Source organism: Clarias gariepinus, chromosome 1 (genome assembly GCF_024256425.1).
Source record: "Clarias gariepinus isolate MV-2021 ecotype Netherlands chromosome 1, CGAR_prim_01v2, whole genome shotgun sequence".
NCBI lineage: Eukaryota > Metazoa > Chordata > Actinopteri > Siluriformes > Clariidae > Clarias > Clarias gariepinus.
In genome coordinates, this window is record NC_071100.1 from 4,113,620 (window position 1) to 4,140,489 (window position 26,870).

General features: G+C 38.2%; 1 protein-coding gene across 1 annotated transcript; it reads left to right on the forward strand.

Moving 5' to 3' along the window:
* Positions 1-654: 654 nt before the first annotated feature.
* LOC128544463 (fractalkine-like) lies at positions 655-26,786 on the forward strand. The gene is made up of 11 exons (XM_053514631.1): positions 655-788; positions 998-1,092; positions 13,435-13,487; positions 19,039-19,084; positions 20,738-20,788; positions 22,099-22,140; positions 22,467-22,535; positions 23,742-23,786; positions 24,552-24,602; positions 25,305-25,342; positions 26,728-26,786. The coding sequence occupies exons 1-11, from the start codon at positions 655-657 to the stop codon at positions 26,776-26,778; spliced, it is 675 nt and encodes a 224-aa protein (XP_053370606.1). The 3' UTR covers positions 26,779-26,786.
* The last annotated feature ends 84 nt before the right edge of the window (positions 26,787-26,870 follow it).

Here is a 26,870-nt window from a genome sequence, read left to right on the forward strand (position 1 = left end):
AATTAGTTTACAGCTAGCCTACCTACACCACACACACACACATGCATGAGCTCACTGCAGCATTAGTCAAACAACTAGAACATACCTGCTAGCCAAGGACCCACACACCCCAATGGTGGAGCTGGCAATAACATCACAGGTAGCCTGCACACCACCCTGAAGCTGTGAACAAGACATTATTCCAGCTACAATAAACAGTTAGCTAAAATACACAAGCTTACTGCAACATTTGCCAAACAGCTACACATACCTGCTAATTAGAGACCCACACACCCCAAAAGCGGAGCTGGCAATGACATGTCCCTGATATTCTCCACACTGCTGTGAAACTGCAGAGGTGCTATTCCAGCTACAACAAGCAAACAGTTACTGAAATGCACAAACTCACTGCAACATTAGCCAAATGGCTAAACCTACATGCTGACCAGAGACCCACACACACCAATGGGGCAGAGCTAGCAATGTCACATCCCAGGTAGCCTAGGTGCAGTCTTTATATAACCTGTAGCAAGCTCTGATAGGCTAATGTTGTAAATCATAGGCGGTACTTACCCACTGGACCACATATATTTTAGGTGTTTGAAATATAACACATAAAGCATCCCAATAAAAATTAATATTTAATCAGAATGCTAGGCCATGATTGATAAATAAATGCACAAATGTTTTCACACAAAAGGAAATGTCGTATCTGCATGCTGTTTCGAGTTCCATAAAAAAGAATTCCCTGCAGGTAACATTGTGTCATATAAAGAAACACGGAAAGACTGTACAATCCCTGGAATCATGTAAGCTTTCAAACTCCTAATTTATTTTAATAATTAATTAGACTTCTTTTCATAAACGCCCTTGTCTTATGGTTGTTTAAAATGTCATACACCTTTACCTCTAATAAAGAATATGTGACTGTGTTTAAAACTCATATGAATATAACTTTACCAAATTGCTTTGAAAAATTTATGGCTATGAGACTGATTATTTTCTCTCTCCTCTACAGTTTTACTACAAAGAAAGGTTTCCGTTTCTGTGCAGACCCTGAAGACGAGTGGGTACAGATGATCATAAAACAAAGACAGGTTGAGGTTCAAGTAGGTTAGTAATCATCTTTCCATTAATAACATAACCAATGTTTCTCTTAAAAAAAGATATACTTTTATGTACAACTCCCTATAATCAGAGGGTTGACCTATTTAATGATTAAAAACTTAATCAAAGATGTTAAAATGTTCACATTAATAAAAACAATCTACCAACTGTTTAATACAGGGTTACAAAGCTGTTTCATATAGATTTATTTCCCACACACATATATAAAAGTTTGTTTTTTATCACAGAAAGCAGATAAAAGCAAACCCATCACACTTCATGTTGAGGTCACCTTATAACCAAGAATATCAGAGAAATGTTTGTGAGCTGAAAGAGCAGATTTATTGTTTATCTTGAAGCTACATACTGTACACAGTTACACCAAAAAAAGGGATCTGGCTTATTTCAAAAGAAAACTTTTTATAAAAAAACTATAATTAATTAATTTAATATGAAGAGTTACAATCCAGTCTGCAAAGCATAAAGCAGTACCCGTGTGGACACAGAACAAATCCGAGGCAAGAAATATATATATATTTTATTTTATTTTATTTTATTTTATTTTTTTCCCGGCCTGTCAGTATCACAGATAACACATAGCAGAGAGTATGTGTAGCTGTTCTATCATCATTCACAGCCATTTTTTATTTTTTTATTTATTTATTTATTTATTTATTTATTTTGTTTGTTTCCCATATTATAACAGACAAGACCGGGGACCAAAAAAAGAGAAGAGAGAGTAAAAAAAAAAGGGGGAAAAGAGAGAAGAAAAAAAAAAAAGAAAGGGGGGGGTGAGAGGGGGGAGAGAATATAGTCAAAATTCGCTTCCGCACCTGCCGAAGAAAAAGAGAAAAAACAACAACAGAAAAACCGCAGCCACAACCAACACCTGCACGACTCGCGGCAAACCACAAATCCCAAAACCTGTCGCGCACATAATAAAATATTTTGAAATAAACATTTTGTTTTGAAGCAACAGCAAAGACAGTGTGTGTGTGAGCACCTGTTAGTACACCAGTGTGAACGTTTGTGTGCACACCTGTGTGTGTGAGCGCGCTTGTTTTCATAGGGCTCCTCCATGTAAATGTTTAATAGTGTGTGTGGGGGACCACAGTCCCATCCCGCGAGGCATAGAGCAGATACGGCGGAGACACGGGTCCCAGACATCCAGAGGCCCCCCAGAGCACAGGAGTCTCAGGAGAACCACCGCAGGGACAGCCCCCCCACCCCGAAAGGGGCAGCGGAGAGCCCAGAGGGGGGTCATCTAGCAGCCCCAGTGCAGACGCCCCAGGGGGCCGTGGTGATAGGACCGCAGGCTCCGCCGGTGGTCGTCCACTCCGAGGCAGTCCGGTCCCTGGGTCCAGAGATCCCAGGGCCCCCCCCCATCCACCAGCCGGTGCCCCGCCAAGCCAGGAGAGCCAGATTCCGCCCAGCGACCGCCGCGAGTGAGCCAGCGCTCACCCGAGCGCCCCGCCCCGGAGCGAGAAACCAACAACCCACCAGCGGCTGGGGGCACCCCACAGCTGTGTGTGGTGGCAGAGCAGGGGGGGCCTGGGATGTTGAGAGAGGTGGAGTCTAGGACCTGACCTGACACCTAAACGTAGACAGCCAGGCACACACATACACAAACATATATTCCCACCCTCATACATACAAACAAATATTCACACACACACATGTAGACACACAAAAATAGACAATATACACACTCACACTTCCCATATACCCACTTCCCTCCGCCGTGGGGACAGAAAGACCCCCCCGGTCCCCGCAGCAGCGGAAAGGACCACCAGCCCAGACCCCGACCGAACGGCCAGCTCCTCCTCTCAGCCCCCGGCCCTGGACCGCGGATAGAGAACGGGGGTGTGGAAAAAAGGAAGACCCCCGCTTCGCTCCTCCCGCTCTAATGTAGTGTTGGTGTGTGTTGTTCTAAAGTGCTTTAAAACAAGGGAGGGGCAAGACACTAACCACCCTCCGGCAGCTCGTGTCAGCTCTGCCCCTCCCAAGAACCCTAAATGTCTACGTGCCACTTAAAATTGGGAAGTGGGCACTGGCACCAGAGGTAAGGCTGATTAAACAGCCCGCCCTCTGGACGCCATTCAGTGTGCCCACCCCCAAGGCCCTATATGTATGTGTAACATGACAGTAAGTAATGAGAGTGTCTAAGATGTGATATAAAATTGAGATGCAGGTGGTCACAAGGAGACAGGAAAGGAAAACCTCCCCTGCATCCCAGCAACACCCCCGCACCCCAAAGCCCTACCTGTATGGTGTTGTGATGGAGCGGGAAGAGGGAAGCATCGGGGATGGGGAGAAAATAATCAGAGGAGGCAAGTACCACCCCCTTGGGACCAGCTCCCCTACTGACCCCCATAGGCACCCCCGTTGCCCCCCAAAAAAAAAAAAAATGCCCAGGGCCAGGGGCCCAGGCCCATCCAAACCAGGGCCCATGGCAGCGGCCCCACCGGCCACCGCAGAGCCCGGGGCAGCCCACCAGGCCCCACAACAGGGGGGAAGAAGAAAGAAAATAAATAAATAAATTAATAAATAAATTTAAAAAAAAATAATAATAATAATAATAAAAAAAATTACTCCCACCCCCACATTCAGTCGACTCCCAGACTACATAGAACAATAGACACCCAAGTTAGGCCTGTCCTCCTCCTGTAATGGACCCCCCCTGCAAAGAGGACACTTGCAGATGGTAGAAACACACCCACCAGCTGAAGAGGCCCCCCAGCTCCACCGATGCGTCGAAGGTCCCCGCCCAGGGCCGGGCACCAGGTCAAGCACCAACCCACACCACGGCAGCACACCAGCCAGGACCCAGGCCCCCCAGGCCCAGCCGGAACCCCAGCCCAGAGGAAGAGCGCCCCCAGGACCCCAAACCCCCCCCCGGACCTATCTTGGAGCAGTATGGCCGCCAGGCCGGCAACCTACGTCCGCCGACACGGCCCTCCCCAGCAGCGCCGCATGCGGACGGTGGGGGGGGGGGGGGGGATGGGAAGGAAAAAAAAAAAAAATTACCGTAAATAAATAAATAAAAAAAAAAAACCACCGCCCAGGAGCCACCCGCGCCCCCTCCAGACCAGGACCGCAGCCCCAGCGCTGGACCCCCCAAGAAACCCACCCCGCGAGAACGCCTAGAAGCCCCAGGCCAGCATGCCCCCCGCCGCATCAGCAACCAGGACCAAACCAGACAGAACTGCGGCCCCCAGCCACACTAGGTAATGGAGCCGATCAAAGGAGCCCAGAGAGATTGACCTAATGTGGCAGCAGACGCCGTGTCAAGACTAATATAGTCTAACAAACGATCTCTATATTGGTTGATATTAAGATTATTTCTATTTTTCCAGTTCATGAGGACAGTCTTCTTAGCAATGCATAAGGCGGTGAATGCCATATGGATTGTGTTGACCTCTGTAGTGACACCCTCTAGGTCACCCAACAAGCAAACTGAAGGAGAGGCTAGAATGGAACATTTAAGACACTTTGATAAGTCTTCACAAATCTCATACCAGAATTTCTGAACAGGTGGACAGAACCATAGAGCATGTATGTAATTGTCAGGTGTGTTGTTTTGGCAGTGTGAGCAGTTGTTAGAAGCTGTAAGACCCATCCGGAACATCCGATGACCTGTGTAGTGCACTCTATGCAGAATTTTGTATTGTATTAATTGTAAACTGGGATTTCTAATCAGTTCAAAAGGTTTTAAACATATCTGAGACCAGAAATTGTGGTCCCAGCTGACTGATAAATCTGCCTCCCATTTTGCAATAGGAATCGATACTGATTCATCTATTTTGGATAGTGTCCTGTATATTTTAGATAATAATTTGGGGGTCCTGAGGTCAAGGAATTCTACCACTCTTGGTGGTATTTGTAATTTGATATGATCGGAATTAAATTTCTTTCTTATTATAGATTTAACTTGTTGATATTCTAAAAATCTATTCTTGGTAATCCCATATTGATTGACCAATATATCAAAAGGAATAAAATCTGTCCCTTCGAATATATGTTCCAAGTATTTAATACCTTTACCACCCCAGTCCCTGAAGTTTATCATATTATTGTTTTGTACTATGTCAGGGTTGTTCCATATGGGAGTGCGTTTGCATGGGATTAGTGAAGACTCAGTCATTTTAAGAAACTCCCACCATGCTGTCAGAGAGGAGCTGATACTGATGCTTTTGAAGCAAACATGTCGTTTGATGTTTGAGCTAATGAATGGTAGATCTGAAATCTCTATATTATTGCATAGTGCCTGTTCTACATCTAGCCAAGACTCATCTAAGAGGGTGTGTTTTAACCACCCTGATATGTGTTGAAGCCTGTTGGCTAAGAAATAGTGGTGAAAGTTCGGCAGATCTAGTCCTCCTTTGTCCTTGGTCTTTTGTAGTGTTTTTAAGCTAATACGCGGGGGTTTACCTTTCCAAAGGAATTTAGAGATGGAGGAGTCTAGAGATCTAAACCAGTCAGTTGACGGTTTGCTTGGGATCATTGCAAATAGGTAATTAATTCTTGGCAAAACCATCATTTTTATTGAAGCTACCCTTCCCATGAGTGATATGGGTAGAGACTTCCATCTGGTTAAATCATCTTCTATCGTCTTTGAAAGTGGGATGTGGTTTAATTTTGTTAAATCTGCGAGCCTAGGTGAGACATTAATACCTAAATACTTAATATTTCCAGATTGTAGTGGAGTGGAGGAGGAGGACTGAAAGGAGCAGTTAATCGGAAGAACAGTAGATTTTAACCAGTTTATTGAATAATCTGAGATTCTTGAGAAAGAGTTTATTAATGTAATTACCTCAGAAAGAGTGGTTTGTGAATGCTGGAGAAAAAGTAACACATCATCTGCGTAAAGACTAACTTTATGTTCTATATTCTTGCATTTAATGCCTTTAATCGCTATAGTCTGTCTAATAGCTGCTGCTAGTGGTTCAATAAAAATTGCTAAAAGTGAAGGGGAGAGAGGGCATCCCTGCCTGGTGCCCCTCTTAAGATGGAAGCTGGAGGATGTTTGGTCATTTGTCCTGACACATGCTGTTGGAGAATTATATAATATTTTTAACCAGTTTATGAAGGAGTTTCCAAAACCAAATTTGTGTAAGGTTGCAAATAAAAAATTCCAATTAACCCTATCAAAAGCCTTTTCTGCATCTAAAGACAATATTGTAATTTGAAGGTTTTTATTACATGAATAGTCTATCAGGTTAAGTAATCTGCGCGTATTTGTTGAGTGCCTTCCTTTTATGAAACCAGTTTGGTCTGGATGGATTATGAGAGGGGTTACCTTCTCTATTCTTTTTGAGAGCGCTTTGCAGATTATTTTAATGTCAACATTAATAAGTGATATTGGACGGTAGCTGTTAGGCAGTACCGGATCTTTACCTGGTTTTAGTAAGAGACTAATGTTAGCAGAATTCATATTTGGCGGGAGTCTACCATTTTCCTTAGATTCCTGCAACATTCTGTTGAATGTTGGTGCCAGAATTGTCCAAAATTCTTTATAGAATTCCGCTGGGAAGCCGTCTGGACCTGGAGCCTTTTTATTGGGCATACTGTTCAAGGCTTCCTGGAGTTCATCTGATGTCAGTGGAGAATCCAATGCCATCGCTTGGTTGTCCGATAATTTCGGAAGAGTTATATGATCAAGAAACTGGTCAACTTCTTCTTTAGACGGGTTCATCTGTGGTGAATAAAGAGATTCATAAAAGTCCCTGAAAGTATTGTTTATTCTTTCAGGGTCATATACTGTGTCCCCAGTTGAGTTTTTAACAGCATATATAGTTGTTTTTTCTTTATTTATTTTTAACTGGTTAGCTAGGAATTTACCAGATTTGTTACCATATTCAAAGTTTTGCCAGCGGAGTCTTTGTGCTAAGAACTGAGTATTTTTATCAATAATTTCATTTAATTCTAGTTTTGCTTTACATATTTTCTTCAATATTTCCTTCTCTTGAGAGGATACATAAGCTTCTTCCAGAGATTTGATTGTTTCTTCTAATTCCTGAATATATTTATTCTCTCTTTTCTTTTTATGTGATGAGAATGAGATTATTCTACCTCTCATCACAGCTTTGCCTGCTTCCCAGAGAACAGATGCTGAAGTTCCAGGCTGGTCGTTATAGTCTAGATATAAAGCCCATTCTTTCCTAAAATAATTAATAAAATCTTCATCTTTAAGCAATGATGTATTAAATCTCCAGTTTTTACTTGGTGGAGTGTCCTTCTTGTTTTTTAAAGTTAAAGATACAGGAGCATGGTCGCTGACAGCTATGGTGTGTATTTCTGTGTCTGAAATGTCACCCAGCAGTGAGCTGCTGACTAAAAAATAATCCAGACGAGAGTGACTGTGATGAACTTTTGAAAAAAAAGTATATTCTCTACAGTTGGGGTGAAGAGATCGCCATGCATCGCAAAGTCCGTAGTCGCTCATGTACTGTTTAACTATATTAGTGGATTCCCAATTACGCTGAGTTCCAGCTGTGCTGAGCCTGTCCCTTTCTTTATTTAGTCCAAAGTTGAGGTCTCCACCTAGAATCAGTGCACAGTCTAGATGTTCAGAAAGTGCAGTAAAAAAAGTGTGGAAAAAGGAGGGGTCATCAACATTTGGACCATATATACTGGCAATACATAACTTTTTATTAAATATAGATAATTTAATGATTAGATATCTACCCTCTGGGTCTATAACTGTGTTGAGTACTGTAAATGTAACATTTTTATGTAATAAAATTGCTACCCCCCTTTGCCTAGAGTCATAGCAGGCTGCGAACACATTAGGGAACTCAGCTGTTTTAAGTTCATCTATAGCTGTGGCAGGTCTATGAGTCTCTTGTAATAAAACAACGTCTGCTTGTAGTCTTTTAAGTTGGTAGAATATTTTTAATCTCTTCTCTCTGGAGCCAGCTCTATTCACATTCCATGTGACAAGCCTTAGTGCACCCATGGATGTGTGTATGTAGCTAGTATTGCCTGCTGTGTGTGAAGCTTAGATGAATGAAATATGAGCGAGCGTGTATGTGTGTGTGTGTGAATATGTCCTGTATGTCTGTGTGCGCTAAGAGTACGATGTGGTAGTATTGACGCTGAGTGAATATATATTTGGTCGTGCCGTGCCGATGTGTAAAGATATAAAGTGCTGTGTGTGTGTGTGTGTGTGTAAATAAGGCGGGTGATCAGTACAGTGAGAGAGGTTAGTATTAAGAAAGACAGCAGAAGAGGGAAAGAAGAAAACAGGAGGGGATGCATGAAAAATACTAAAAAAAAAATAAAAAAAATAAAAAAATAATAATAATTGAAAAAAAAGAATAAGAAACTTGACAGAAAGAAAAACATTTATATAACCACATTTAAACGCTGTAGAGACTGACGGTATCGTGGTAACATATCAAATTCGATTACTGGAAGAAAAACGAAGAAATATAAGAAATATAGCGGATTCTTATCTGGAATGGTGTTAGTAAAGCCAGGGAGTTGTACTGGAGTCGCGGTAGAGCTGGCCGTTCACGTAGAGACGATCCACGGCGATGACCGCTCGGGAGCCCTTCTGGATTAGAGAGCGTCGAATTGGAAACAGAATTTTGCGCCGTTCCAGGATCTCTTTGGGAAACTGGTCGTTTACGCTAAAGTCCGTTCCTTTTAACTCCCTGCCGCGACTTTTCACCTGCTCTTTCTGTTTGAAGAATCCAAATTTGGCCACGATAGGACGCGGCCTCGGAGCTCCAGGTCTCTTCGCACCCAGCCGATGGACTCTTTCGAGGGTGATGTTTTCCACGGTGTCTTCCGGAAGCTTCAGATACGTTTTCATGAAGGTTTTAATCGTAGCTTCTGCGTTTTCTTCAGCAGATTCCGGGATATCGGAAAACACCAAGTTTTCTCTCATGCTGCGAGACTGAAGATTTATGACGGTCTCTTTTATTTTTTTATTTTCCTCGTTCAGATGGGTTACGTTATCAGTTAGAGACTTGACCGAGTCCCGCAGCAGTGCGTTTTCAGCAGCGAGTGTAGAAACCTGCTGCTGGCTGAATTCCAGTGATTCTTTCAGGGCCTGGAATTCACGGTGCAGGATCTCGACCAGGGACAACCTCGCGTCGAAGCTGGACAACCGCTTGTCGATTGAATCCAAGATGTCAGTAAAACTTTTCCCTGTCGGCGATGCCGTTTCAGAAGAGTCTGCCGGCCGAATTCTTTTAGAAGACGGCGTCTCGCTTTTAGCTGGGGAACCTACAATCTGTGCTTTCTTCATGACTATGCTATCGTAGCACAGGTCGATGTAACCCAGGAGAGTTTCTAAATCTTCCTCGTTGTCCTCGCTGTTCATTCAGTTTTTCCGCCAAGTCTCCGGCGTCTGACGTCACCTACAGCATTTCCGGTCTCTCCAATATATATATATATATATATATATATATATATATATATATATATATATATATATATATATATATCTCCTATATGATATATATTTTTCTATATATTAGCTGTAAATATATTGTATGATTTAGTGGTCTGATCTAAATATATTCACAATATACTGAATAGCATTGTCATGTTTCAGTGTTATATTGGGCTGATTACTTACTTGTATGTAGGGTATGATGGTAAATAGAGTCTTTTTAATAACAAAATATAATTATACCTAAAAAAAACTAAGAACTCAAACTATAAACACAGCATTTAGAGCTTAACAAATGCTCGTTAGCAGGACAAAGACTCGTTAGCGGGACAAAGACTCGTTAGCGGGACAAACCAATTTAACCTGGAGCTAAAGGCAAACAAGACAAGACAAGACAAGACGAGGCTAGGGACAAGACAGGACTGGGGACCAAACCAAACTAGAGACAAGACGAGTTAGTAGTTAGTGGGGTTAGTAGCCAATCTGGTTATGGTAGACATGGATGATGGACTAACCGGGTTAGTAACTACTAGGGTTAGTATCTAAACCGGTTAGTGACTGAACCTACTTGGGGAGAACGAACACACGAAAAGTTAAGCACACATAAGGCTAATCCATACTAGAGACTTAACTGACTAGAGGCTAAAGCCACTAGCAGCCAATCTGACTAGAGGCTAAGCCTGCTGGAGGCTAAACCTACTAGTGGCTAAATCTGCTAACGGCTAAACCTTCTAGCAGCTAAACACTCACATAGCTAAACATACAAGTATCTAAAAACATAAAGAACTAGACATAGGTGACTCATGTGGCTTATCCTACAAATAACTAAACAGACAAGGACCTGGACATACAGTACATGAACCTTAACATACAATGACTTAAACAGGTGGCAAACAAACACTGGGAACACAAAACAGTACTTACATACAGTATGACCAGAGACAAACAACATTTCCCTAGACAGAAACAGCTTCACAAACACAGAAACACAATGAACATAAACATAACTGTAGAGTTTACATAATAATGACAACGAATGGCGTTGCATTCTCCACCAATAAATGTAGACATTTTAATGTGGACACAATGCCCAATGCATTCTTTACCATTAATATGTAATTTTTAGCTCTGGGTGAGAGTATCGAATCTTTAACGATTCAGGTTAATTTGATTAACTAAATCAAAATTTAGAATGTACACTTTATCGACTACCCATCCAGCGTTTAACACAATTTAGTGTATCTTACCAGTTCTGCTTATCACGTGGCCAACGATGATAACACAAGATCCAGTATTTAGCAATTATGAGCAAGGTAACAAGATCTGGGCAAATGTTTAGACTTTAAAATACATGACCAAGACAACAGTTCTTTATAAAGAAACAAGACTTTATTTGACTAATCTACAATACATGAAACTACGCTACTTAAACGCACACACACATCTTATTGTTTAGTTATGAAACGAGCACCAACTTTAGCAAGGTATGCAACTTTGTTTGTCTACTTGCATTACATTTTGTTCTCATCCGTTGGTTCACCTCCAGCAAAGGGAATCGCGGCGTTGCTGATTGGTTGGTGCGCTGTTGTAGAAATGACATCTTTTGGGAAAGCCATTCGGTGGGGCGTTGGTTGCCTGGTTACCGATGGCTGCGCTCTGGAACTTCTCCTGAGGTTTCCTTCGTTGCGGGACTCTGGAGTTCTGGCACGAAGTCTTGTTGAGAGTTCTTGAAGAGCGGATGACGCCAGCAGCGGCGGTGTCGTGGTGCCCGCAAGGGTGGAAGCCCGAGCTGCTTGGAAGATGTTGTAAGTTTCAGTAGTAGATGTTTACTTCTTCTGAGGTGTTGTAGACTTCCTTAGGGTTTTTGTCTCTTCGGGGTTAGTCCATCCCAAGGGTGATTGGTCCAGTCAAATGTGGTTGCGGGGCTAAGCCACGCCTCAAGTGGGTCCCCCTTTTGTGCATACATTAGCCCGGTGTTTCGGCTGTCACATGTGACCCATCCGGTTGGAGTTTTTAATACTTTTTATGAAGTAATTTTGCATGAGTTCTGTTCATGCTACCAATTTCCCATGTTCACCAATGTTCTTTATATGAAGCCAGCTTTAGATTGATATCAACCATTACATATCTTACCCACTCATTCCTTCTTTTATCTGATAAAAGGGGTTTGCAAATTTTGATTACACCTTTAAAGTTATGCAGAATAATCAAACATACACACAGGAATAAACCATACTGAGTAACTCTATGTACTGTATATGCGTTTCGCCCTACTGGCACACTTTAAAGATGTTTAAAATAGTGTCGATGTCATATGCCTCTTTGTTCATTGAAAGGCATGTGCTCTGAAGGTCAATGAATGTCCAGGTGTGACCCTCCTTCCCTGCCCCCAGCTCGGGGTAAAGCTGTGAAACTGTCCGCTTTGTTTGCCAGATCGCCGATTTACACCCCTGGTTTTGGGGTTTACTTCAAAGCATCTGGTCTTATGCCATGTGAAGTCTCGTGCAGCTTCGTCTCACAGACGCTCCTTTATGATCGCAAATCATATAAGATTGCAGCCTCGTTTTGCAGACGCCCCTTCATGATCGCTGATCAGATAAGATTATCGGGATGGTGACATGCATGCTGGAAGAAGGTCTCTGGAATGTGATCAATGGACTGCTGTCTCTCTCTTTGGGAGCCTTGTTCATTGCTACATAACCAAAAATATAATTATATATATATATATAATGTATGTAATTTTATATTTAACAATATACTTCATAATATATTGAATTTGGTTCAATATATGTATTTCTCTATATTTTTACAATATGTTTATGCAATTGAGCCATATACAAGACCATAATGAGACTAAAGCCAGATATAAATGAGATGCATGAAACACAAATAAGAAATATTATAGTTTTATTAAAAATATAAAAAATCCTCAATTAACAGCATACAGTGATGAGCCACAACAAACACCACCTGATACCAGCCAGTGTCCATACTGACCTCTGTCCACCACAACATTAAAACCAGCAGGTTAACAATATTAAACATATTACAGGTTACTATTACGACTAATTTGTAAATCGAGCCTATGCATGAAAAATAAATGCATAAATGTAATAAACTTAAATGTGCAAACTACAAAATAAAGTTTTTATTGTGTAATAAATTACACAATATAACAGACAACAGCAAAATCTGGCAAATCAAGACACTAAATGATACTGATACAAAATGTCACCCAGCCTGACAAAGATATTGTCACACTGCTCAACTCAAAGCATGATTTATACACAAGTTACACAAGCCCACAGCATTGTGACAATCTCCCAGTGAAAATAATCAGTCAAAAAGGAGATAAAAGAGGAAAATTCTTGATTCATCTCCTTTGTCTTGTTGACATTCAGAGACATGTTATTGTCTTTACACCAGTCCATTAGCCTCTTTACTTTTTCCCTGTATGCTGATTTGTTGTTCTTACTGATGAGATGGTCGGTCATCAGCAAACTTGATGATGTGATTCGAACTGGGTGTCGCTATACAGTCATGAGTCAGCAGTGTGAACAGCAGGGGACTGAACACACAGCCTTGGAGGGCCTCAGTACTTAGTGTGTTAAGGCTGGTGTTGCTGTCCCTGATCCGGACTCACTGAGGTCTTCCAGTCAGAAAGTCCAGGATCCAGTTACAAAGTAAGGTGGTCAAGCCCAACAGGTTCTGCTGTCCAATCAGGTGTTGGGACTTGATAGCGCTGAATGCTGTGCTGAAATTATTTTAACGTAGGTGTCCTTATTGTCCAAGTGTGTGAGGGCCAGATGGAGTGTGGTGGAGATGGTGACAAACCCAGTCTATACAGCATGGGAAAAAACAGTGGGGGAGACAGATGTTTTGTATATGTTTTATTTTAAAGTTTAAATTATTGGTTTGACATGATAATGCATTATTTTAACCAGAGGCTGAAAATCCACCTTGTCCTACTCATATCATCACCCCTGCAACAAAAACAGTAAGTAGATTCATCACATATTCAATAAATGTTATTTGTATATATATATATATATATGCCAGAAAGGTGTGTCAAGATTTTACAGTAAACATGCCCATATAAATTTATAAATTTATTCAGCACTAGATAGTGCTTTCTCAAGAACATGTTAACACAAGCCGGCAATTTAACTGTGCTGAGTTGCAATCACGTGATTTTAACAACCCAACCCTGCCAAACAGACAATATCACACTGCACTACAGAGATGAAGGTGGCAGCTTAATGGACCTTATTTTGGGTTAGTGGTGACTTTAAAAAAAAAATGTTTGGGGTAGTTTACAGTTTATTTCCCAGGTTAGTTTTTTATCAGCTGTTTTGACTATCACTGACAGCACCAGCAGCGCTCAGATGCGACTTAACGCTCTATATTTTTAAGAAAGAATTGCAAAACGTCTGACAATTTGGGGGAAACAAAGACTTAAATTGTTCCATCTTTGATAGTTTTTAAAAATTGATCAGCTGGTGTTATTTAGGTATTTTACTGACCTTTAAGCAAACTACTTGTATTTACCTGTTTTATACAAATTACTGTTTTAAGTTTGACTAGTTTTGTAAGAATGAATATTTTATTTTATATGTAAGAATAAATATAAAAGTCATGTTTGTGTGTTTTAATTGTTGGTAAATTGTTTGAGGTATTAAAAAAAAAAAAATACTTCAACCAACTACTTCAATGGGCAAAAAATGGGAACCAACTTTGTTTTAAATAGTCAAAGAGTTGGGCTAAGAATAAGAATAAGAATAATATTGGTCATAGAAATGAGTGAAAACAACAGTAAACACTTGATCATATGTATCTGTGCTAGTTTGTGATTATGTGACCCATAATATATATTTTTTCTCTATAAATAAATGTTTTGGGTTTTAAGAACTCCATCAAAAGAGCATAGACAAACTTAGAAGGAGTGGAAGGTGAGAAACCTCAAAGGAGTATACTGACTATGACATGGTGCTAATTGCTCGGTGGGGGTGGCGGGGATGTTTTTTAAAGGGATCATCCAGAAACATGTTTTTGTAAATGTTAATATGATCTTTAGGGTCCTAATGAAAAGTTTGTAATATATTTGATGAAAAATTCTCAATGGTTGTGTTAAAAAAACTCTACTTTTAACTGGTAAAAACTAGCTTTGTTTTCAGCAACCTATTTCAGTGCATGTTCCTTTAAATGCTTATGATCTCTACTGAGCCCGCCCCCCAGTTCTGTAGGGCGTGTCTTCACAACACACTTGGGGTATAGCCACAGGAGTGTAGTCCAGCGCAGTGCTTTGTGGGTAATGCAGTCCAAACTGGAAAACGCTGGAATATAGAGCCTGAGCCTGTTTTCTTAAGTAGTTTTTGGTTTGATTTAAGTACGGAACCTACGCGGAAGTTTGTAATATCGCCTGACAACGCAGAAATTAAAAGAATGGACATGCATCAACTCGATTTGTCTTTCTCATCACTGCATGGGCATGAATTAATGGGCTGTTACGCTGCCGCGAGCAACAACAACAAAAACCGGAGAAGCTTACTGAGAGAGATACGAACGCGATGTGTTTACTAATGTGTTTACATGACTTTTTAATCTTCGACAGACATCGTTATAAACCATCTAACGTAACAAAGGTAAGCATTATATAGTTTTCCGACTACGTACACAGTTTGCAACTAGACAATCACCTTAATGCATTGTTTATTATAAACGGGCGATTAGGGATTATATAGAGACGGATGTACATAGAGAAGAAGCCATAACCATGTTCTATGAGAGTGTAAGTTAACTTACACTCCGCATTCATCGTGATTATTAAAAAGGCGATCTGCAAAGATTCATAGAAAAAGAAATTACTCACTGAGCCTGGTGAAGATAAAGCAGGAACACGAAGCGTTAGTACAGATCCATTTTTAGGAGCAGCTTCCTAGTAAAACCTGCTTTATATTGACCCGCGTTTATAAAGCAGTCTGGTGAAAAATGATTAGCGCAAACATGAACGCATTTAGGTAAATCGGCGGGGACGTTAGCTTTAAAAACAAAATTCAGCCACTGCGTCCTCAGCGGCACAGATGTCGGTAGTGAATGACACCCAACAACTGTACACCACACTCGCTTAGGTGGCATTTTTCTCCAGCGGCGAAAAACAATGGCCGCCAGCTTCTTCTCACTCGGGGCGGGTCTTTGCTAAAACACCAGTGTCAATCAACTAGTGTAGGAGCGGCCTCTTGTGGTGTGGAGTCACAGTGACAGGCATTTGTGATTGGCCTGATTTCAGAAGGGGCATGTTATTGTAATAAATGAAAAAAAAAAACACTGGGCGGCTCTTTATCATCGTAGAGTGGTTGTGTACGCACTCTCCTAACACACAGTTCAGTCCAAACAGCTTAAAAAAGTGCATGTAGCCCCGTATGACCCCTTTAAGACTTGTCTGTGCGCAAATGTGTTTGTTTTAAAGCCAACTGAGAAATGCAGGAGCGCACACACACATCTCTCCATCCACCAATGCTTACATGTGGCACTTTAACTGTTGTCTTGTAAATCATTGATTAAACCTATGAACACAGATGTTCAGCATCAGTCCTAAACACAAGCGCAGGGTCTGTTTCTGTCCTTAATTAAAAGACATCAATATGGTAATAATTTACAACCTGTATACTATTTACTGTATAAGGTAATAAGGTAACATTTTAAACAAAACAAACCAGAAAGTAAGTGTTTCATACATTAAAGTACTGTGGATAACCAAGTGTAACACTACACATACAGTAACATTGCTACAGTGTACAGTACAAACAAAGAGTATGTGCGCTGGGGGGGATTGGAAGATAAATGAGGATACTTTATTTACAAGACAAAAGATGGTCAGAGGTGGGACTGCGCATCTCCGCTTTGCTTTTCAGTGTATGTGTGTGTGTGCTTTAGGTTACTAGGGCTGCATTCTTAAATTTAATCTGTCTGAAGAACAAAGACAAACTTAGGATGAGTGGAATGTAAGGTGAGAAGTCTCAATGGAGAACGTACTGACTCCCCCACTACTGACTGTTAGATGGTGCTAACATGGGTTCTTTCGACCTGCCAATGTGTTTGTGTTAAAGCCAGCACAGACAAACCTGACAAATGCAGGAGCACACACACACACACACACCTGTGGCACTTTAACCATTAGTGCATCAACGTTGTCTTGTAAATAGCTGATTAAACCTATGAACACAGCTGTACAAAAGAAATACTAAACAGAAACATGGGCTATTTTGTCCTCAAGTGAAATACATCAATATGTTAAAAATTTAGACAATGATAAAATTAGTGGAGAGGGATCTGAAGGACTTGTCTCTATTACATCATGATTCACGTTCACATTGAATTTGTGAAAAAAAGTGTTTATTTTATTGTGCTACAACATTGAAAAACAGCCAGGTCCAATAAAACAGTGCATCTTTAATAAGGCTGGCTTTAACAATAATTTGTGATTGTTTTTTATATTTATGTTTTTTGTAAAATAAATAATACGAAATATAAAGTAAAAATAAAACAAATTAGCCCGCAGTTTACCTTAAAAAAAAGAAGTAAAAATAAATCCTGACAGATACAGTGTTTCCGTTTGTTCCGTATGTATGTGTGTGTGAGTGAATCTAAAGTAAGTTCCTCTCTCCCCCTTCTCGTCTTACACAGTAACCCTTCCTTCACTCTTTTCACACACGTGCGCACACAATTCAATTCAGTTCAATTTTATTTGTATAGCGCTTTTAACAATTGTCATTGTCGCAAAGCAGCTTTACACAATCAAAATAATTACTAAAGTTTGTATGGAATGTGAGTGTGTATGAATCAAAATGGTCAGATAGTTCCTGATGAACAAGCTGAGAACGACAGTGGCAAGGAAAAACTCCCTGAGGAAGAAACCTTGAGATTTACAATCTAATCTGGTTTAAAGAAAAAAATCCAGACTACTCAAATTGAACAGTGTTATATGTAATATATGAGTTGACTGCCCCAATCGAAGATCCCAACCTGTATGCATTTGTGACCAAGAACATGATCCATGGAGCATGTGAACATCTCTACCTCAATTCACCATGTCTGAAGGATAGCAAGAAATCAAGAGAATTGATTAAAGATATGCAAACTGGAGATGATGGTTATCCTCGGAACAGATGATATGCTTCTGAAGACTGAGGGTTTACAGAGAAGGGTTCACAACACGGAATATTAACATTGAAATGTATGGAATGCATAAAATATGGGTGTATTTCAACAAAGCCAGTGACATGGCTGCTTTCAGCATCACAAATGACAAGACAAATGAAGTGATGCAGTAGTTCATGAGTGATGACATGCTACCACACTTGCAACAGCACAGAGGAACAAACTGACCATGGAATTAATGTTTTGTCTCAAGATTTTTAACAGCGCTCTGATAATTGTTAAGGACAAATGTATGGCCATGATCAATAAAACATTATCGCAGTTAGATTAGACATACTAAATGGATCAGAGGGCTGTCCTTATGAAAAATACAAGTAAATATCAAATGAATACATTGCTATTTATTTTTGGTATCTCTCTCTCTCTCTCTCTCTCTCTCTCATAAAACCCAAGATTAGAAGATCAATCAATAACAACAACAAAGAGAATCTAATAAGCTCACCAGTTCTGTTATTAATGAATCAAGAAATGACTCGGTTATTCAGGCCGTCCTTGGTTTTAATAAACTCAAAAGCATGTCCTTTAAACAACCTTAACCACAACAATCTCTAAAAACTTAACATTTAAAAAAATATTTTATAGGATTCCATCCTTCAGCCCTCCACTTCTGTATAGTAAAGAAACAGCACATGCAGTTCTGCTTCTTTGACTTCTTCTTTGTAGTGTCTATTAGTGGTTAACAAACAATGAACTGGTGCATGACCCCCATTATCTGGTAAGCAGTGTGAATTTCTGCTTAAGTGAATTTTATATCATTAATTAGGAAACTGAAAAAAGGCTCTTTTAAAAATATTATTTAAATCATGATAAATATATAAGTTTTTCTTTTTAGGCTATAAACTAGTTGTCTAGAATATTAAACAGAAAGAAAAGTTTTATGTCAAATTAAGTTTACTAACTACAACTTATAGCACAATTGTCTAACATAAAAAATAAATAAATAATACATTTAAAAAAAAATTGCTCAAAATATCTTTTATGAGCTCCATGTCTCTAAGTGTTACTGAAACGTCTTTTCTCCATGATCATTCCTGCCTTAATGCTATTTCCTTGCTACGCCTGGCCAGTTAGGACACATTCAGGACTAGTTTTTAAGAATGTTGTTAAATTACTCTTAGTCCTCCTCCTAAAATTAACACCAAAACAGTATCACTCTCAGAATTTTTGGCCACTTAGGAGAGATTTCCTACTCTGAGATGATTAGTTAATATAGCCCCTGCACAGTAATGTATAGTTTATACCCATAAAAAGCTACACTAAGCATTGGCTAATTGATTGTACTGTAAGTCATCTCATCCTGTTAAGTTTATGATGACGTTGTTTTGTTTCAGCCAGAGGCTAACCCAACAGTCCTTCCTCCTTCACTTAGTAGAACTGGTAAGTAAATTAACCACATATACAGTATTTCTGTTTAGATTTAAAAAAAATTAATTAGTATAGTTAATTCCACTCAGTGTCAAATAAATTTCATTCTGAAATTTTGTATTAATGAGGAGAGGAAAACCATGGGGGAAAATTATGATTCATGCTCCTTGAACCACTCCTTTACAATTTGAGCCTGATGAATCCTGGCATTGTCATTGTCATTCTATTGATATTTAACCCCGCCTTTAACACTGCCTCAAGTTCAAGTTCAAGTAGGCTTTATTGTCATTACAACCATATACAGTTAGTACACAGTGAAACGAAACAACGTTCCTCCAGGACCAAGGTGCTACATGCAACATAAATTTACAACATAAATTAACAGAGACACTAAACTAGCTAACCAAGAGGCCTAGTTAGCTGGCTAGCAGAGACAGGACAGAGAGACCTAACATAAATTACAACATAAATTAACAAAAACTAACTAGCTAAGTATACCAATGCCTCCACTGGCTTTTACCGTAGACACTATGATGGGTGCATCACTTCATTCACTTCCCTTCTTACACTAATGTGTCCATCATTTTAGAACAGGGTAAATCTGTACACGTTAGACCACATGAACTTTTGGTAATGCACCACAGTGCATTCTTGATGCTCCTTAGCAAACTAAAAACATTGATAAGTATTTTTTTTCTACACAGCTGTTTAGTCTCAATCCATTGAGTGTATTCAGGGACCAATTAGCCTAATCTAAAGTCTTTGGACTGTGGAAGGAAAACGACCAAGCATGGGGAGAACATGCAAACTTCATGCACACAAAGACATGAATCAGACCTTACTGAAAATCAAACCCGGAACCTGGAAGTGCAAGGCAACACTGCTAAACACTTTACCACTGTGCCACCTTAAGCATATAAAACATAACATAATAAACTATAAACAGTTCTACCTTTTTATTATTATTTCACTAAGTTGTCTCTCTTCACACTAATTCAGCATGTTTTTCTGACCACATTTCTTCCACAAAGATGATGGTTCACAACTATCCTTCAAGGTTTTAATAATGTGTTTAACCTAATAAACCTAATTTTAGTAGTTTCAGCAATCTGCTTAGTTTTCTTTGCTTGATTCAGCCCACTAATTTAAACAGAGTAACATATTTGCCATCACCACAGGATATGTACTCTGCCATGGTTGTTAGGGTTACATGACTGGTTTGTTATCACTAACTTGTTATCCGGTGAAAGGCTATTACTATTTGCTTTAGTTTTATTTTTAATGACACAGTAGTATCAACAGCTGTATAGTGTCAATATGGTGGAATCTACATTAGTCAGCCTGGTACAGTATTATCTTTAGTATTGGAATAAAATTGCAGTAAAGTCTTAGTATAGTAGAACCAGTATTGCAGTAATAATAATTTTGTGATGTTATGAATACTGTAGTATTTATGGTGCTACGGTGTTAATACAATAGTATCTTAAATGTTACAATATTAGTATTTTAATACGTATAATGCCCAACTGTCAGTACAGTAGTATTTATAGTGTTAACATGTTACTATGACAGAGTCTATTGTATAATGGCATAGACAGCTGTATTGTTTTAGTCTATGTTGATATTAACCTGTTGAAAGTTACAATCTTATATATTTTTAATCAGATCTCGTTTCCACTAACAAGCCAGTTTCCATTGGGACAATCAGTATAAAAGGTAAGTGAAGGAATCATATAAACACAATATTTCTGTCCGTGGAGTATTTATATCAGTATTGATAAATAGCAACTATAGTGTAAAGCCCAATCCCAATTCTACCCCTTACCCCTACACTTAGCCCTACCCCTCCGTTTGGCGCGTTCACGTGAAGGGGTAGGGGTGTCTCATTTCTCTTTTGGTTGGAGGGGTAGGGGTAAGGGGAAGGGCCAGATAGCCCTCCAAACGGAGATTTTTCGGGACCTCACTTCAAACGAAGGGCTAAGCGAAATTTTCAACATGGCTGCTTACTCGAGCAAGCAGACCCATAAATGTAACAAATTTTTGCCATTAATAAGGATTTTTATGACAAGTTTTCATTATATGTATATTACCTTTAGTCTTGTGTTTGTGTTTATGGCGATGTTCTGTAAAGAAACGTTTGCAAAAAAATCGCTAAAGTTTGCTAGCGGATAGCACCGATTGCACGATATTACAAAAATATATTTTTATATCATATACACTTTACTGCATGCTACAAACAAATATGTACGGCAGTTTGCCGAGCATTTGATAACGCATTGTTTGTTTTGCTTACGGCCATATGTGTACATGTAAATGAACGGATACGTATGATGACATATAACTGTGTTGTAGTGGTGTCCCATTTCTTAGGGGAAATATTTTAACCCTTCCCCTTTACACTTTGTTTTAAGGGACAAGGGGAAGGGGCGAGGGGTAGGGGAAGGGGTAGAAAATAGGATTGGGATTGGGCTTAAGTATAGCTAAGTCTTAACTTTTTATCTTATGACTGTAATTAGATCTTGTTTTGTTATTTGCAAGATTTTGAAAATTATTTAAACATTAACATATGTACTTACAAAGAAACTTGATGCATAGTTTCTTACAGGTGGCCATTTTATGCATCATTATGACTTTTTATCTGTTTTGAGCATGTCCAATATAAAGTTTCAGTAACATCAGCTATGTCTTTTATTCATATTATTATTATTATTATTATTATTATTATTATTATGAAGTAAAACCGCAGCTTTTATGTCACAATATAGTGATGGGAAATTAATAAAGTGAGGTGTGAAAGGCATGAGGCTGTCAGGTGGTGAAGTAATACTGTTGGACACCTATACAGCTGACAATAATTCTAGATTCCTATGTTGATTGTCTTATTTGCTTACTTCATTTAACTCCGATGTTAAAATGTGAAGTTTATGTAAAAAAGAACATTAATTTGTATTTGGTAAAACCTTATAGCCTGTATTGACTTTCTTTTTTTTTCTCTTTGGGTAAACTTATGCTGTTTCCTATTTTAGCTACAAGTCTTCCATCTCAACAGGGTTACACAGATGATCCAGGTTATTCATTTTGTCACTGTTTGTTATTTGTCATTTCATAATATATGTGCGTGTGTGTGTGTGTGTGTGTGTCCATCTCCTTTAATGTGTCTGATTAAAAAGAATAAAAACAATTTAGTGGATGCAAAACCACTAGATATAATATACCCTATATACTGTAAAATATAAAATAATTTTAGAATTAGATACATTAAAGTGGTTCAATACTAAAGCACCTGAGGGTTTTTGTTTCTTTTTTTATTGTTTTGTTTTCCTTGGTCTTTTTAAATTGATATTTTTTTTTCTGAAACAAGTTATACTTGTGATTTCATTTATGTTTTCTACAGCCAAATACAGACCATGTGTTTATCCTCTGGTATACCAATTGAATACTACTGCGACTGCATCAGTAAATGGTAAGTAAATTTAAAGTAAAGTAAGTCAGAATATCTCTGCTTATTCTCACCAGAGAGAGCACATTTCAAGCGGTGATATGTCCTGAACATCAGAAGAACCAGTCATTAACATGTCAGTCTTAGAGAGACCCGGAGACAGACAGGAGAGAGGAAGTACACTTGCATTCTCCTGGGTAAACAAATGGGTCATAGCATTAGACATTAGCAATAATAGACATTTGGATGTATATTCGTCTGGATACAGAATATAGAAGATGTTACCACATAAGGAGTCAGAAAGGAAACTGAGGGGGGATATTCTCATGGCAGGGAAATCTTCTTATTAGATTAGAATGTCTTGCAATATTATAATACCTTAAACTCTTATTATTTAAGTCAATTTATAATTAACTAATAACTAAATAATAATAATAATAATAATTATTATTATTATATTGTTGTATATCAATGGTGAATGGGCCCAAGCACCTTGCGTCATCACCCCCGGGTGCACCAGAGCACACAGTGGGCACAGTGGGTGCATGCATTTAAAGGGGGCCATTATGGCATAATTTAAAAATGGGAAAGACCTTAAAAAAGCCCCAGATGCTGGTTAAAAAATGCATCATGCAATGATGTCACTCAATGTAATGTCACTCAATGTGATGTTACTCGACATGATGTCACTGAACAATACAATGTCATTCAATATGATGTCATTGAACTTGATGTCACTCAATATAATGTTGCACAGAAAGGTATAAACCACTTTAAGGCATCGTCACAGCTGTCTTATTTGAGATAGCAAAAATCCAGCATTCTCAATGTTTTTAGATCACATAGGCCCAGTTTGGTGCCAATTGTATAAATGCCCTAGGAGGAGTATTTAACCTTTATTTATTTAACTTAAAATAACTGACTTCCTGTTGAGTAGAGCCCATGACATGCATAGCAAAAGTTGTTCAGCTGAATGAACTCGAAATGTGTATCATGTATTGTGTTAGTACAATAGGAATAGTAGTTTTAATGAGTCAGTATCATAATTTCATGTTGTTACTTTTTTGATGGTTTTCCCATAATGACCATTTTTCTAAAAAAAGGACAAAAACCCTTTTAGATCACTTTGGACAAACTGCTATTCTGAGCTAAATTTTTGAAATATACATAAATTGTTACAACCTACAACTTTAAAGCCTTCTCTCTCTATATATATATTGTTTACACCAGGGACTGACACACCTGCTCCTACAGCTGTTTCAGCCAATATAAACCGTAAGTAAATGAATCACATATAAACAAAATTTAGTTTATATATATTTTTATATTTAATTATATTAATATATTTATTTGACTATAATATTGATCACTTTATATGAATGTATAGCATTTTATTTTAGTGTAGGTTTATCTGTCATGGTCCAGATGTATCTATAGTTTAAATATGTACCATAATGTTTAGAACCTACATCAGTTACTGTGGTACAGGGGCAGCACTACTACAGTATTATGATTGTATTTTTTAACAACCTGAATTTTGATTCACACCCATGAAAATTATTTTCAAACATTTTCTAAATGAAACCCTAACCAAAGTGCAAGGGAATATCTCTTAGATAAATTCATTATTTTCAAGCCTCACACAAGGTACAGTAATGTATACTGTATATAAGCCTGTACCCTCACACAAGTTGCCAAAAAAAAAACAACAAAAAAAAAATCCTCTTTGAGATGTCAACAGGAAGAAACCTTGAGAGGAACCAGACTCTACAGGGAACCCATCCTCATTTGGGTTATAACAGATAGCAGGGATTGATCTGCACTCATACTGTGTGTTAGGAGATGTGTCAGGGTAATGTTAGTATTATAATATTTATAATGTTAAAATATTGGTATAATAGTATTACAGTGTTACGGTGTTAGTATAGTCGAAGTTGTAGGAACAAAGTGTGAGTAGTATAAACAGTTACATTTTTGTTTTTGTTATAAGAGTTAAATTAGCTGTTGGATATGAATATGATCTTATATTTTTTTAATCAGAACCTGTTTTTACTATCAAACCAGTTTCTACTGTGAGTCAAAATATAGAACGTGAGTAAAAGAATCATATTAATCCTTCATTTTTGTTTGTACATTATTTTTAAATTGACATAAAAAACAAGATAATAACAGCTGTTCATGTCTGGACTTTTTTGAATAAACACGTTTAGAGTGCATTAAGTGTGTCTGCACTCAATTTTTTTTAATTTTTACAGTCTATTATATTACAATATACTATATATATATATATATATATATATATATATATATATATGTTATATTATATCATATAGATGATATAGATTATTTTTAAAATTTAAATTTTTATAGATTACTTTTTATCACTATCAAGATTATGATAATTAGTCCATACAGTGTATGGTATAAAAAATAAATAAATAAAAGATAAAAACTCCAACCTATGAAGATGTGTTAGCTTCCCTAGGTACCAACCTAGCTTGCTCCCAGATACACACTCACAAGTTTGCTGCTTTTCTCAAAGCAGCAATGACAATGACAATTGTTAAAAGCGCTATACAAATAAAATTTCATTAATTCAATTAAAGTATAAAACATTATTGTGTCTTGTGTTAGTACAGTGCTATCTATAGCTGTATAATGTTAGTATAGTGTAAAATGTAATCAGAAGTGGTGTATTATACTGGTGGACGTATCTCAAGTAGTACAGGCAGGAGTGTAATTTTGCTTAACTCCAAAAACTACAATAATATCATATTTTATTGTTTAATCCAGAGCCTGACAAATCAGATTCTCCTGCCATGTCCAGTATGGTACGTAAATGAATTAATTGTACTGTAAACTGTACAGTAAACGTTACTGTCCATATTAATATGCTTTTATGTTTGTAATTATATTGTGTCATATTATCGACTGTTTTATATATTAGGTTTATACTGGTTTATAGGCATATCTACTGTATTACATTGTATGTATATCTACTGTATTACACTGCTAGTACACCATCTATATATCTATATTTTTTGGATTAAAAGTACCTCTAGATTAGATATAGTTTCAGTATAGTGGTAGACAAGTAAACAGTGTGCAGTTTAATAATCAGTTCTTAAAGTTGATGTGTTGCAAGCAGGTAAAATGAGCAAACATAAGGGTTTAAATGACATTGACAAGGGCCAAATTATGCTGTCTAGATGACTGGGCCAGAGCATCTCCAAAACAGCAGGTCATGTGGAATATTTCCATGATGCAGTGGTTAATATCTATTAAAAATTGTTAAGAGAAGGTCAACCAGTGAAAGGGTGACAGGCTCATGGGCACCAAATGCTCATTAATCTAAGTGGGGCAGAAGTATACCCTGTTTAGTGTTAACCTACAAAAGAGCTACTGTACCATAGATTACAAGTGAATGGTGGTGCTGAGAGAAATGTGTATGAAGACATACTGCATTTCAGTGTATTGCATGAGGGGCGGCGTAATTGCAGAGTTCGCATGTTGCCACTGCCATCAGAACAGAACTATGGAACAGTGGAAGAAGTTGCTGTGGTTTGATCAATCACATTTTTTTAAATATTCAACATGTAAAAGAAACCATAAAGTTACAACTTTATTTCTACACAGTGTAGACACTCTAATGACTCTATTATGGCACTAAACTCACTATAATGGCAGATGTTCAAGTTTACTGGATTAAAAAAGTGTAGCTTAACTAATTTCAGAGCAGCTTTATCAGAAACTTGACTGAAACAACATAAAATTGCATCAGAATCCAGAATTCAATACTGTACTGATCACGTCAAGTCAATGCTGCTGCACAAAACAAAACAGAACTACACAAGACAACACATATCTAAGATAAAATTCAAATAAAACTACAAACAGTGCATGTGTGAGAATGTACAATCATTACTAAAAACACCACAATAGGCACTGATAAGGGGAATGCATCACTGAGTAATAAAAACAAGAGTGAACAAGGTGCAAGAATGCTTAGCAATATAATAATGATGGTAAATGATATAAAATGTAAAGATAACATGCCTTTTTAGCCGCACTGATGCAGGTAGTCAGTACAGTACAGCATTTTGTTTACAGTATGGCGATCAGTGCAGTTTTCAATCCAGTTTTAAATCATTTATTGAGCATTTAATCAGAGGGATAAGCCATGATTAATAGACGAATGTAAAATGTTTCCACACAGGTCCAAATGGAGCAGTGGTGTACTACTTCACATACTAGAGCAATTAAATAAGTGTAAGGATGATTAATGTGTGTGAACAAAATTGGAGCCATGTAAGTTTTCAACCAGGTGTTACTCTTTCTTTTTAGATTGTTTATATATAT

Coding starts and splice junctions, on each gene's coding strand:
- LOC128544463 (XM_053514631.1), top strand. CDS start 655: ATGCACAAATGTTTTCACACAAAAGGAAATGTCGTATCTGCATGCTGT. Junction 22,536..23,741: donor TGCGACTGCATCAGTAAATG/GTAAGTAAATTT, acceptor TGTTTACACCAG/GGACTGACACACCTGCTCCT. Junction 24,603..25,304: donor TGTGAGTCAAAATATAGAAC/GTGAGTAAAAGA, acceptor TGTTTAATCCAG/AGCCTGACAAATCAGATTCT.